Source organism: Pleurodeles waltl, chromosome 2_1 (assembly GCF_031143425.1).
Source record: "Pleurodeles waltl isolate 20211129_DDA chromosome 2_1, aPleWal1.hap1.20221129, whole genome shotgun sequence".
NCBI classification, from domain to species: domain Eukaryota; kingdom Metazoa; phylum Chordata; class Amphibia; order Caudata; family Salamandridae; genus Pleurodeles; species Pleurodeles waltl.
The window spans coordinates 37,177,891-37,192,962 of record NC_090438.1 but is presented as its reverse complement, the minus strand read 5'-3'; the positions used below and the strand labels follow the sequence as shown (position 1 = coordinate 37,192,962).

General features: G+C 49.2%; 2 protein-coding genes across 2 annotated transcripts in view; one reads left to right on the top strand and one right to left on the bottom strand.

The window, feature by feature from the left end:
* Positions 1–11,483, bottom strand: part of NLGN3 (neuroligin 3) — a 474,172-nt gene extending 462,689 nt beyond the window's left edge. Inside the window, exon 1 of the mRNA XM_069209374.1 lies at positions 10,743–11,483. The gene's annotated coding sequence lies outside the window, so the exon portion shown is untranslated. The remainder of the gene's footprint in view (positions 1–10,742) is intronic.
* A 198-nt stretch (positions 11,484–11,681) lies between these two features.
* LOC138259313 (golgin subfamily A member 6-like protein 25) lies at positions 11,682–12,128 on the top strand. The gene has a single exon (XM_069206943.1). It carries the CDS (start codon positions 11,682–11,684, stop codon positions 12,126–12,128), a length of 447 nt encoding a protein of 148 aa, XP_069063044.1.
* Positions 12,129–15,072: the final 2,944 nt, after the last annotated feature.

Genomic DNA, 15,072 nt, shown 5'->3' with positions numbered 1-15,072 from the left:
AAGGAGGGCATCAAAGAGATGAAACTGGATCATAAATTCAAAGCTGTTCCGAAATATTCTAGACCCAGGACCCCTCAAATCCGTAAAATGTCTCTGCTTGAATGCCACCATTTACGAGCCCCGGGGGGCAGCACAACGTGGTCTGTCTTGGGTGACAATGCGGCTGTTTGCCCCTTTTCGTGGTGGTTTACACTCAGTACGACAACGCGCACCAAGGACCAATTGCACCGCACGCGGATCACCTTATTCACCGTATAATATAAAGGATTTAAGGTAACCAAGGCCACAAGAAGCCGTCGCCACTGCATGGACCTCTGCAAAGGGGATTAGTTCCCTTCAAGCTACTCAAAGCTCCGCCGTCTTTTGGGGGACTCTTGAGTTTCCGCTTCCGGGAGCTCCGCAGCACATCTGTGCAAAGCTGGAAAGGACCGTGGCCTTCTGGGCTGAGTCCGCTCTTCTCCGGGGGTTTCATGGCACCAGAATATCCAAAATGTCACCGGCCCAAATACTGTGTGGTAAATACCAGCGTCTATCAGCACATCGGCCCACCGGAGGTCTTAAAAAAATGACAAGCAATGTTTTTTAGAAACGACATTTGGAACATGAGATTCCTGATGCAGAATAGTTTTATGCTGATGTTCCACACACAGCCCTTTCTAAGGATGGGAGGGGCGGGGCCACAGCCAAACGCCTCCAGCACTACACAAGGAAGTGATGTGAAAAACGTCACCACATTTAAGGTTTCATCCGACATTCCAACGGCTTCAGAGGCTTAAAAGGCATTTAACAATGTTGTCTGGCCGCACTTGTTTGCGCCTTATAACAGAATGAACTTTGTGCAGGTCTTTTTTAAGAGTGTGAATTCGCCTTCCTCTGGGCCCAGCAGTTGACTCGTGCAGTGTGAACTGCACAGAGGGGGGGGGGGGGGGGGGGACAGGGCTGTGCACGGTCAGTCCTTCTACTTAACCTAGGCATTTCAGTCTGACATCATCTCCAACCGAACCAACCCAGGAACAAACATTCACAATACTTGCAGATAATGTGTCACAGTCTCCTCCCAAAGGAATCACAAGTTTTACTCAAACAAGAGAATCGGTCTGAATGATTCACCGAGTTTACAATAAACTGGGTGAAATCTGCCAGTTTCCGAGGTAGCAAGAGGGTGTGAAGTGGTCAGTGCAGTAGGTGACAAAACAGAACACCTGTCCCTGCAGAAGTACACCTGGGGCATTGATGACCTAATGAAGTCCCTAAAATCCTACTTTGTACAATGTCACAAACTTATGCAAAGTGTGTGGGGAACGCCCCATGCACTGAACATGAATATATTCCAGGAAGACTGCACCAGGTTCAGATGCTAAATATCTAAAATCGAAGAACCTAAGACCTCGTGACATCTAAAAACAATACTAATATCCTTAAGCAAAATCAAAACTTCTTTGAAGAAAGGGGGCAAATTGTCATCTGGCTCGAGAATGGCCAATTTACTGTCAATCGTCCCCAAATGGAAAGGCCTTGGAGCCTGAGGTGTGTGAGGGTGAAATGCCTGACAGCTGGGGATCTGGTACAGCGTCTGGGAAATGTCTAGAGCCATAGGAGTCTGAGTTAAAAACAGCAGACCGACTTGTATGTACTCATGGGACACATTACAGAACATAACACGTGCTCATAGTCACATGTATATTGATATTTCAATCCTTGATCGAGTTTTTCTCGTTACTGCAACAAGAATTGTACAACAAAAAATTCACCAACCAGTCGCCATGCAGGACGAGAAAATCAACGGAGTAAAATGCTAATCCAAAATCCAATCAGACCAGATCTTCCCTGAAGCAACTATCAACTGACAACTGAAATCAAATGAAATGACAAACAAAGGACTCCACAGCCAACAAGGAAGAAAAGGAGAGGGAAACAGATACACGCACTCGAGGTGGGAAGAAAAGAGGTTCTGGTTGCCCCCACAAGGGAAGAGGTGAGAAAGGATGATATTCTATTCACCCCTCCTTTCTGATAAAACTCTACATGTGTCGTCCCGGCCAGTTTACTGTCACTTGGTGGCACTTTGTTATTTTGATTAGCTGCAGGTGGCAGGCATACGTGCCACGTTGTACTGACCCTACCGGGGCCATAGGCTCTTCACTTCCTGTTATTGTACTGTGAAACTTGGGTAGGCCTCGGTGCAACTGCACATGCTGCACCATCGATGGCCACGGGGCACCTGTTTGCCCTCAGTTGGGCGTGTTTCACTGTTCCCTGGAAAGATCTGCCCGGTACCAACCCCCCGCCTCACCTTCCCCCTAGGCTAATCACACCCCCAGAGCCCATCTAAAGAATTCTCATAATCTGCTCCTCAAACCCCTATTCCTTCTTCTCACCCCAATAAATACTGACTGCTCTCGTTACATTCCATTCCAGCGCCTCAATATCCTCATCGGCGACACATTTAGTGACTGAATGAGTACAAGAGCGGATGCTCCAGATAAATAGCAGCAACTGGACCTCACCCCACGCCCTTCCAACCTTAGGATTAGCTTAGTCAGTGAGATTCAGGGGGGGCCACAGGGTGATGGGCGAGGTGACCAAGGTCCAGCATGGACTGTTCCCCAATCTGCATTAGGTGGGCTCCCGGGGCTGATTTTGAGTTTGGCTGAGAGGGTACTGCATCGCAATGTCGACAGAGGACTCTGCCAACCTCAAGGTGCACCCGCCAAAGTTTGAGCCAGGCGGACCACAAGATTTATGCAGATGGAGTAAAATTTATTGCACAGGTGTAAAAATGTGTCCAATGGAGTATGGGACATTGGAGGTAAGCCATTCGACTGCCCTCCCTATATAGAGCGGGCAGCGGAATGGCTTTTTTTAAACTGTCCTTTACCACCAGGCATATCAGGACAGTAACAGAGAGTTAAAAAAAAAGTTTTAAATAATTCGTTTTTCATTTTTCAACTAGAAACTCCCACTCTAGGAGTTTGTTTTTGAAAAATAAAAAACTTTAGGAAGGTTTGGTAGCTGGCCGTAATGCTTGACGGAGATGTCCATGACAGAAACCACCATAATGGCAGCACCTGCCAATGTTTGGAGATGTCCACAGGGCTGGCGGACATCTCTAAAGTTTGTGGGTGGAGTCAAGCTAGGATGGCTGATGTAAATACTCCACCACCCTGTCTACCTTTATTCCGCCCACCAAAACCTAAATCAGTCCCTTTGCCTAGATTGGCAGACTTGGCAAAAATCAAATGATACCCGAGTGATTGCCAGCGGTTAGACTATTCACGTTTGTTTCATCACCTCTTGAGTGTGGTGTTGCCACTAGTATGACTGGAAACCAGAGACTGGGGCAGCTTTCCGAGCTGACTACCACCAGTGTCTGATAATTCCAAAGGTAGCATCCATTCAAGAAATACTTATATGGGTACAGATTTACTACGTTTTTGGTAAACCGGTCATAACATATAGATTTAGGTTCCTGGTCCAAATACATGAACAAGATAAACCTTTTAGTGAGATCAGGAAGACAAGAAAAGCCAACACAGATATAGCAGACGCAGCTCAAGGAACCCAGACCCAACTGCCAAACCAAGAATGCATTTATTTGGGGAGTGGCACACCTCATGAAGCTACGCCCCCTGCCCACCTTCGTAGTCTCCCCATCCTGTTAAAACATCCTGAACCTGACCTCATAACCAGAACCGAACCCTCACACCAACACCCATTTCGTCCTCTTTAGCAACAAGGTCTGGCTCATTTTACACCTAGAGCCTTACAAAGAAAAAATAAATATCAATTAAATGTGGCTCCTCCTCCCCCATGGTGGAGCAGAGACCACACACCTTGTGTGCTGTACAGGCGCGTGTCACATGCGTATCATCCTCGTGCATGCGCAGAGCTGGGCTGCTGCCAGAGGCCCAGCAGGTGCCCATAATCTTCCAACTTAGAATCAGTGGCCCTTGCACTATGTTACTGGCCCAGCAGGGACTGCAGGACACGTGAGAAGCCAGTGCCAGCCATGCTGCTCACCCCGGCTGCCAGTCAACCCCGGAGAGAACAGAGCTGGTGGTGGCTGAAGAAAAGAGGAGGGCAGGTCCTTCCCCAACTCCACTAGTGCATCAAACTCTGCTGGTTAAGTAGCTAGTGATCCAGCTCGGTGAGTTTAATGCTCACTGCTGAGGTGTATTTCAGGCCTGCATGTCACAAACCTCAATCCTGGCAGAGCAAACACAGCCTTTCATCTTTCTGAGGTCAATAAATAGAGTGCCACTATGGTGGATCATAGTAGCACATTGTTGTAATGCTACAATATGGAACAACTGTACATGCTGCAGAAAACTAATGACATTATTAATACTCATTCCTTCTATATTGGTTTTTCTTCCCACTCTCTCCATCTTTCCTGCCCCCTCAGCTCTCTGACGCGCCTTCAGGGTGGCTCACAGCCCCACACAACCAATCAGCATAGTACACCCATGTACCCACAGGCAGTAAACCTGTGCTCTGTTGGGGGCTGTGATACTTGCTGTGTTTAGTAACCATCTCTTCCCTGCCTGAGAGGTGCCAGAAACAGGCTCTTATCCCTCAGGTAATGTGCGCCTGTAGGTGCAGCTTTCTAACAGCACTGGGTATCACCCACAGACCAGCTGCCTCACTGACTGACTCAGAGGTACTTTGAAGAGCTTGCGCCACCCTCTGCAGAGGAAAACAGTTGTACCCAGCCTTACTAGATGATAGACAGAGAGATGGTGGGTCATGGATGGCCTACGCGTGGTACCAGTGGCTACTCACTTGTAGAAGGTTTGAGGAGGATGGATTTTGACTGACGGATGCTGAAAGACAGGTGATGAGGAGTTGGCTTGTGAACAATGACGATGGATTGGTGGTTGATCGACGTTGGCATTATAGACAATTGCCTTTTCGGATGATGGATATTGACTGTTGGGCCGTTAAGTGGAACACTGATGAACAGTACACAGAAAGAAGTTGGGCCAACCGACGTTGGATGAGTTAATGGACTATAATAAACTGATGGATAAACAACTAATTGATGAAGGACTGACGGAGTGTGGGTGATGGATGGATGGACTGATCCATGATGGAGGACGGATGATGGCGAATGGTCTCATGGTGGTTTGATGGACTCGTATCTTGTCTTAGAGACAATGGACCACAGTTTTATGTCACAATATCAACTACAGAAATATCCTGCTACACATAAATTGCAGCAAACATATCAACATCAAAAATATTGAGGAGGTAAGTATATACCAGTAAGCACAGATGTATTATTCTCAACTCCACGTCTACATACCTTGAAGCTATATCGTCAAGGTACATATCAACAAAGTTATGCATAGTACACCTATACTTAAGATGCTGATGCTTTGGTTATCAATATTTGAGTTATGACATCTGTGTAGGACAATATTTATTACTCAATATTCTGGTGCCCAAGCCTAAGCCTAGAGTACGAAGAGCGGTCAAGTGATGGCTGATGAACCAATTGGCACTGCAGTGATGGATGCCAGGCTGATTAGTTCTAAGTTATGTACTCATTTTGGGTTACTGGACAATGGCATGATTAGCTAATACACTTATGGATTTTTGATGACATGCTGGTGGCTGTTCAATGATGAATGACAGAAAATAGACTAATATATGGTGGCCCGATGAGCAACAGGTTGATGAACAGTCATCCAATAGATAATGGAGTGTTGGATGCTGATTGAAGGGTTCTGGATATAAAAAAAATTGTCTAATCAATAATCGGCTGATGGAAGAGGGCCTGTACACAATGGAAGTGGATTTATGGGCTGAGGGACGGTGATCGATGAGCTATGCCACAGGAAGGTGGGCTCATAGAGCCCGGGCCAATGGACTGGTGAATAATAAACTTTAGGAAAATCAGAGATGGGCTGACAGATGGGTCTATAATGATCTGGTAGGTGGTGTGCTGATTGACAACGGGTTAGTGAATGATGGCTACCAGATGATGGACTGAAGGATGATGGGTTGGTGGATAATGGGGCAATAGATGAAAGACCGACATTCAATACTCGATTGACTAATGGACTGGTCCATGTCGTGCTGTCAAATGACGAACTGATGACTAATTGGCTGTCAGACAATTTGCTGATAAACTGCTAGATGTTGGATTGTTGAATGATGGTCGAGAGATGATGAGAGGGCTGATATATAATCAAATAATGTATGACAGACTTTGGAGTAATAGATTATGGTGATGGATTTCGACCTGATTAACATTGTGTAGATGAATGATGGGCTAATGGCCTATGGGTCAATAAACAATAGGTAGTGGGGTCTGTGCTGATCTATGGATGATGGTCGGTTGGACAGGGTGTTGTTTCATTGATTGATAGAAGATGGGCAGTGGGCTAGTGGGTGACGAACTGATGGAGGGTGGGCAATGGGGTCATACATTAAAAGAGGGCAGACAATGTACTCGAAGGTAATGCCTTGACGGATGATAAGCTGTTGAATATAGTCTCATAGACAACTGGACGATGGACCAGCAGCTGTAAAACAAAGAGTTGTTGGCTGATGTTGGTAGAAGTTGGTCCGACAGACACCTGGCTTAAAGATGGGCCAGTGATGGATGAAAGGTGATGGCCATGCTTGATACTGGACATATAGACACGGGGCTGGTGGACAATGGGTTGATGCACAGTGGGTTAACAAAAGGTAGATAGTCAGATGATGAATGATGTGTTGAGGGAAAATAGCCGAAAGAATCATTGGCTGATAGATTAGGAGTAGATGTTGTGTTGTGATACAATGCATTCAAGGTTACGGATGATAGGTTTTGAGCCAAAGGATGCTTAGTCAATAGGCAACAAACTTAAGGAGAGTCTGATATTAAATAATGGACAGTAGGTTGATGGAGTATGGGCCACACAAGGTGGATGATGAATGGCTCATCGATAGAGGATGAGCTGTTGGGTGCAGCACTGGTAGATAATAGGGGGCGGATGTTACACCTACGGAGGCTGAGTCAATACACAGCGTGGTTGACTATGTGCTTATAAATAATAAACAATGATGGAAAATGCACTCATGGCTGCTGGGTTATGGAAGTTAGGCCAATGGACGTTGTGCTGATGGATAATGGATTGATGGACAGTGGGTTAACAGCTAAACAGATGTTGGATTGATGGATGTTAGGCCAATAAATGCTGGGCCGATGTGCGATGGGCTGATCAACAATGGGCTGGCAGATGAAGAGATGATGGACAATGAGCTGATGGATGATAGACAATGGCAAGTTAGATGGTGCACTTGTAGATGTTGGGGAATTAATGTTATACCAGTGGGCACTGGGCCAATAGATGATGGGTGACTGCTGATGGGCTGATAAACAATGGACGATGCTGGATAATGCAGTCATGGATGATGGATTTAGGCCTGGGCACCTCAGGCTCACAAAAGATCCTCATCACCTGCGGAGTCCCTCTGAGTTCCACACTGTGTCCTGCCATCTTCAACATTTACATGAAGCCACTCAGTGCTCTATTGACAAATAACAGCATCAAGGTTCACCTTGAGCAGCAGATGATGCACAACTCTCCTTGAAAGTCTCCTCTGCTTCAGAGATCTTATGCCTCAAACACTGCCTGCACATCATCCAACCATGGATGTCCAGCACCTACCTGAGACTCAACACAAACCAGACAGAATTATTGTTATTTACCCAAAACAAGCAACAAGATACAGTACAAACATGGCCCAATGGCACAAACTTTGATGGCTTCAAACCCCAATCCTCACCGAATCCCAAATCACTTGGATTCACACTGCACACCAACCTCACCCTCAATGAACACACTGCCAGAAGAACAAAGATGGCTCTTATAAAAAGAAAGTGAAACCGATTCTTCTACAAAGTGACTTCGGAACTGATGTTCAAGCCCTCACACTCTAGCATCTGGATGGTGGTAATGCCCTACTTCATGGTCTCGCAGACTCCACACTGGCACCACTTAGGGGCATCCTACATGCCGTAGTACATCTCGTTCACAGCCAGAAGAAATATGACCTCATCACCCCATCCTGATGGAACTCTATTGGCTCCACTGGATGGCCCAAGCCATCTTCAAAACCAGCATCATCATTTACAAAGCCATCACGACCATCAACCCCTATCTGGCTAATGCCCACCATCTTTGGTGGCACATTCACAACCAGGACACCATCACACTGCAAACTAAGAAGTGTAAAAAAGAAAATACAAGACAACAGGTCTTTTCCATCTATGTATTCAGGATCTGGAGCAACATACCTATATCTAACAGGACCGACCCAAGACTGCTCCAATCTAGGAGAGACTTGAAGACGCACCTCTTTAAAGAACACTACATCACAATGCGTTAACCTTCCACAGCTCAGCTTCTCTGTTGATGTTAAGCTTGTCTTTGACCGTGTAGAGGCCATGTACAATAAACACTGGGCAGATGGACGACCTGATGATCAGTGGGATTACAGATGAGCAAATGATGGAGGGTAAGTTGATGGATGGTCAACCAATAGATTCTGGGTTGACAGACGATACCGTGGTGGACAGTGGACTAACGTGATAGAGAATGGGTTGATGGATGGACAACCAATGAACAGTGGGCTGACTATAGGCTGGTTGATGATAATTTGATGGATGGTCAGCCAGTGAGGAGTGGGCTGACAATAGGCTGGTTGATGAGTAGCTGGACAATAGACAATGGGCTGTTGGATGATGCACTTGTATATAATGGTGATGGACGTTAGGGGTCAATGAACACTAGTCCAATAGCTGATGAGTGATTGACACCCTGCTAGTAAAAAATAGATTGTAGTCGATCATGGACTCATGGGTGCTGGGTGGTGGATGTTAAGTCAAAGGGCACTCGGCTGATGGGTTGAATGAGGATGGGCTAACAAATGATGGATGAAAAGTTGATGTACTGAAGGACAGAGGGTTAATAGAGGAAGGACAACAGGTTGATGTACTGATGGACAGTGGGCTAACAGGTGATGGTTGACAGATTGATGGACTGTCAGAGTTATGGTCAGTGGACTAACAATGAAGGACAATGGGTTGATGAATGGTCAGCCCATGGGTTCTGGGCCAACAGACGATAGATAGGCTGAAGGACAGAGGGATAACAGATGATGGACAATGGGTTGACGGACTGAAGACCAGCGAGTTATTGGATGATGGACGATGGGTTGATGGGCTGATGGACAGAGATCTATCAGATGATAGATGAAGACTTCGTGGATGGAAGGACAGTGGGTTAACAGGCAATTGACGATGAGTTGATGGACTGGTGGACATTGGGTTAATGGATGATGCCTTGATGAATGGTCTGGACTATGGCTGATGGACATTGGGTTGATGGACATTGGGTTGATGGACTGATGGTCAGTGGGTTGATGGCTGATGGACGATGGGTTGATGGACATTGGGTTGATGGTTGTTGAGTTGGTGGACTGATGGTCAGTGGGTTAACGGATGCTGAGCTGATGGACGTTGAGTTCATGGACTGAAGGACAACGGGTTAACAGATGATGGACTGTGGCTGATGGACGGTGGGTTGATGGACTCATGGTCAGTGTGTTAACAGAAGATGGACCTTGGGTTGATGGACATTTGGTTGATGGATATTGAGTTGATGGACTGATAGTCAGTGGGTTAAAGGATGCTGGGCTGATGGACGTTGAGTTCATGGACTGAAGGACATTGGGTTAACGGATGATGGACTGTGGCTGATGGATGGTCATTCCATGGACACCGGGTCTGTTGGCAATGGGTCATTGACCGTGGGTGAAAAAAAGATGGGTGCCTGGTCCTTGAGGACATTGTGTCAGACATCTTTGTGTTCGAAAACCGCCTGATCGAAGCTGGAGATCGAAAACGTTTATTGGGGAGCAACAGAGGCAGGCGGACTCTGGTTGCCTGGTTGGGGGGGGGGGGTGTACCCCAGATAAGACCGAGCTGTGGCAGCCGTGCGAGCGGAGGAGCTGTGTGCGTGCTGCAGGTCTCGCGGATGCACGGCGGGTGATGTCCTTCCGCTGGTACCGACCCTCGGCGGACGGAATCTGGGACCACAGGGTCCAGGCCCTCCCCTCCCCCCGTGCAGGAGCAGAGGCAGCAGCAGGCACGCTGCCCGCCCCCACGGACACCCCCTCCTCCCCCCAAGGTGAAGAAGAAGGCAGAACCCGGTATGTTGCCCCCACGGACAACAACTCACCCCCTCGGTGGGGACGGGAACAGCCCCAGGTGCGCACAGATACCCACGGCGGAGAAGAGGGCAGAACCAGGTGTTCTCTGACCCCCCGCCCCCCCCAGGGACCCCCACTCACCCCCACAGAACCAGCAGACATGGGACAGCACCAGGTGCGCTGCCCACTGAATCCCACGGCGGACAAGAGGGCAGAACCAGGTCTGCCCACTCCGTGGACACCCACTCACCCCCACAGAACCAGCAGACGGGGGGCAGCACCAGGCGCGCTGCCCACTGAACCCCACGGCGGGCAAGAGGGCAGAACCATGTGTTCTGCCCACTCCACGGACAGCCACTCACCCGCACAGCTCCAGGGCGCCCTCCAGTATGTCCTCCTGACCTCGCCCCCACGCCCCCCTATACCCCGCTCGCCCCCACGGCGGGGAGCGGGCAGATATCCTGCCCACCCCACGGCGGAGGATGCGAGAAGCGCAGCTGCAGCCGCCATGAGAGGCGCACGTTTCCATCACTGACCTGCTGGGCCGCCATCTCCTCGGCGAGACAGGTGTCTAGGAGCAGCGCCACGGCATGGGGCGCCCCCCGCGCCGCCCCCAGGGCCGCGGAACCATGGTCCGGTACCGGCAGCACCCCTCCCGCTGCAAGCCAGCCCGGCGCTCCCTTCATGGGCTCGGAGGGCGCGCACAAGAGAGGCTCCTTCAGAGCCGTCTGAGGGCTGCAGGGAAGAGAGGATGAGAGGGGAATGTAAATGTGAGGGAGGGAGGGAGGGAGGGCGGCGCGGGGGATCAGAGAGCAGGAGAGACGGGAGGGACGGAGGAGAGAGCGCTGCGGAGGAGACACAGCCGGGAGAGGTGGGAGGGCGACCGAGGAGCATGGGGGCCGGGGGAGAAAAACGGGGGACAGGAGGGATGTCGAGGAAGGAGGGAAGAGAGGAAGGGGGGAAGAGAAGTAGGAACGGGAGGGAGAGAAAAGAGGAGAGAGAGAAGAGGCAGCGAGGAGGGAGCGAAGAGTAGAAAAGGACGGAAGAAATGTCTTCCAACAACAAGGGAAGAGAAATTGGAGGGAAACATGAGACGCGAAGATGGAGCGAGGAAGACACAGCGGAGAGATGGAGGAAAGGGGAGGCGGAGGGAGTGAGCAAAGGAGGGGACCAGGAGCAGAGAAGAGCGAGACAGGGGCTAGGAGCTGAGGAAGACAACATGGGGACCGAATCAGAGGAGGGGTGGGGGACAAGGGTAGACATGAAAGGAGGGCAAAAGGAAGTAGGTGAAACTGGAGAGAGGAAATAAAGAGAGAGCGGGGGTGGTGGGGGCGAGGAGAGAAGTGGGGAGGAGAGGAAAGGGGCGGCTGAGGAGAGAGGGCGCTAAAACCAGTCGGAATGAAGGCAGGGAAGAGAGAAGGGCGGGGAATGGAGGGTGACAAGTGACAAGGGGAGGTGAGGTAAGGACAAGGGAGATGAAGTGGCAGATTGATGAGGAGAGGAAAGGATGGAGGGAGAAGTGTGGAGAGGAAAGGATGGAGGAAGAAGTGTCGAGAGGAAAGGATGGAGGAAGAAGTGCAGAGAGGAAAGGGTGGAGGATGGAGTGTGGACAGGAAAGGATGAAGGAAGAAGTGTGGAGAGGAAGGATGGAGGAAGAAGTGTGGAGAGGAAAGGATGAAGTGTGGAGAGGAAAGGATGGAGGAAGAAGTGCAGAGAAGAAGTGTGAAGAGGAAGGGTTGGAGGACGGAGTGTGGAAGGGAAAGGATGCAGGAAAAAGTGTGGAAGGAAAAGGTTGGAGGACGGAGTGTGGAGAGGAAAGGATGGAGAAAGAAGTCTGGAGAGGAAAGGGTAGAAGAAGAAGTCTGGACAGGAAAGGGTGGAAGAAGAAGTGTGGAAGGGAGAGGTTGGAGGACGGAGTGTGAAGAGGAAAGGGTGGAGGAAGAAGTGTGGAGAGAAAGGATGGAGAAAGAGGTGTGGAGAGAAAGGATGAAGGAAGAAGTGTGGAGAGGAAAGGATGAAGGAAGAAGTGTGGAGAGGAAAGGGTGGAGGAAGAAGTTTGGAAGGGAAAGATTGGAGGACGGAGTGTAGACAGGAAAGGATGGAGGAAGAAGTCAGAAGAGGAAAGGATGAAGGAAGAAATGCAGAGAAGAAGTGTGGAGAGGAGGGTTTGGAGGACTGAGTGTGGAGAGGAAAGGATGGAGAAAAAAGTCTGGAGAGGAAAGGGTGGAATAGGGAATGTGGAGGGAAAAGGATGAAGGAAGAAGTGTGGAAGGGAAAGCAAGGATGAAGAAGTCTGGAGAGGAAGGATGGAGAAAGAAGTCTGGAGTGGAAAAGATGGAGGAAGAAGTGTGGAGAGGAAAGGATGAAGGAAGAAGTGTGGAGAGGAAAGGATGGAGAAAGACATGTGGAGAGGAAAGAATGAAGGAGGGAGTGTGAAGGGGGAAAAATGGAGGGAGAAGTGTGGAGAGGAAGGGTTGGAGGACAGAGTGTGGAGAGGAAAGAGTGGAGGAAGAAGTGCAGAGAGGAAAGGATGAAGGAAGAAGTGTGGAGAGGAAAGGGTGGAGGAAGAAGTTTGGAAGGGAAAGATTGGAGGACGGAGTGTAGACAGCAAAGAAGTCACTGAAGAAGTCAGGAGAGGAAAGGATGGAGGAAGAAGTGCGGAGAGGAAAGGGTGGAGAAAGAGGTGTGGAGAGAAAGGATGAAGGAAGAAGTGTGGAGAGGAAAGGATGAAGGAAGAAATGCAGAGAAGAAGTGTGGAGAGGAGGGGTTGGAGGACGGAGTGTGGAGAGGAAAGGATGGAGAAAGAAGTCTGGAGAGGAAAGGGTGGAATGGGGACTGTGGAGGGAAAAGGATGAAGGAAGAAGTGTGGAAGGGAAAGGAAGGATGAAGAATTCTGGAGAGGAAAGATGGAGAAAGAAGTCTGGAGTGGAAAAGATGGAGGAAGAAATGTGGAGAGGAAAGGATAGAGAAAGAAGTGTGGAGAGGGAAGAATGAAGGAGGGAGTATGAAGGGGGAAGGATGGAGGGAGAAGTGTGGAGAGGAAGGGTTGGAGGACGGATTGTGGAGAGGAAAGGGTGGAGGAAGAAGTGCAGAGAGGAAAGGATGAAGGAAGAAGTGTGAAGAGGAAAGGGTGGAGGAAGAAGTAGGGAGAGGAAAGGGCAGAGGAAGAAGTGTGAAGAGAAAGAATGAAGGAAGAAGTGCGGAGAGAAAGGATGAAGGAAGAAGTGTGGATAGGAAAGGATGGAGGAAGAAGTCTGGAGAGGAAAGGATGAAGGAAGAAGTGTGGAGAGGAAAGGATGGAGGCATAAGTGTGGAGAGGAAAAGATGGAGGAAGAAGTGTGGAGAGAAAGGATGAAGGAAGATGTGTGGAGAGGAAAGGATGGAGGAAGAAGTGTGGAGAGGAAAGGATGAAGGAAGAAGTGTGGAGGGGAAAGGTTGGAGGACAGTGTGTGGAGAGGAAGGGGTGGATGAAGAAGTCTGGAGAGGAAAGGATGAAGAAAGAAGTTTGGAGAGGAGGTGTGGAGAGGAAAGGATGGAGGAAGAAGTCCAGAGAGGAAGTGTGGAGATGAAAGGATGGAGGAAGAAGGCTGGAGAGGAAACGATGAAGGAAGAAGTTTGGAAGGGAAAGGTTGGAGGACGGAGTGTGGAGAGGAAATGATGGAGGAAGAAGTCAGGAGAGGAAAGGATGGAGGAAGAAGTGCGGAGAGGAAAGGGTGGAGGAAGAAGTGTGGAGAGAAAGGATGAAGGAAGAAGTGTGGAGAGGAAAGGATGGAGGAAGAAGTGTGGAGGGGAAAGGTTGGAGGAAGAAGTGTGGAGGGGAAAGGTTGGAGGACAGTGTCCGGAGAGGAAAGGGTGGATGAAGAAGTGTGGAGAGGAAAGGATGAAGGAAGAAGTGTGGAGAGGAAAGGGTGGAGGAAGAAGTGTGCAGAGAAAGGATGAAGGAAGAAGTGTGGAGAGGAAAGGATGGAGAAAGGAGTCTGGAGAGGAAAGGATGGAATAGGGACTGTGGAGGGAAAAGGATGAAGGAAGAAGTGTGGAGAGAAAAGGATGAAGGAAGAAGTGCGGAGAAGAAGTGTGGAGAGGAGGGGTTAGAGGACGGAGTGTGGAAAGGAAAGGATGGAGAAAGAAGTGTGGAGAGGAAAGTGTGGAATAGGGACTGTGGAGGGAAAAGGATGAAGGAGGAAGTGTAGAGAGGAAAGGATGAAGGGAGCAGTGAGGAGAAGAAGTGTGGAGAGGAGGGGTTGGAGGACAGAGTGTGGAGAGGAAAGGATGGAGAAAGAAGTGTGGAGAGGAAAGAGTGGAATAGGGACTGTGGAGGGAAAAGGATGAAGGAAGAAGTGTGGAAGGGAAAGGAAGGATGAAGAAGTCTGGAGAGGAAAGATGGAGAAAGAAGTCTGGAGAGGACAAGATGGAGTAAGAAGTGTGGAAAGGAAAGGATGAAGGAAGAAGTGTGGAGAAGAAAGGATGGTGAATGAAGTGTGGAGAGAAAGGAAGGAGAAGGAAGTGTGGAGTGGAAAGGATGAAGGAAGAAGTGTGGAGAGGAAGTGTGGAGCGGAAAAAATGGAGGAAGAAATCTGGGGAGGAAAGGATGAAGGAAGACGTATGGAGAGGAAGTGTGGAGAGGAAAGGATGGAGGAAGAAGTGCGGATAGGAAAGGGTGGAGGAAAAAGTGTGGAGAGAAAGGATGAAGGAAGAAGTGTGGAGAGGAAAGGATGAAGCAAGAAGTGCGGAGAGGAAAGGGTGGAGGAAGAAGTGCGGTGAGGAAAGGATGGAGGAAGAAGTGTGGAGAGGAAGTGTGGAGAGGAAAGGGTGGAGGAAGAAGTGTGGAAGGAGGAGGAGGAGAATCCGCTGGAGAGTAGGACGAGG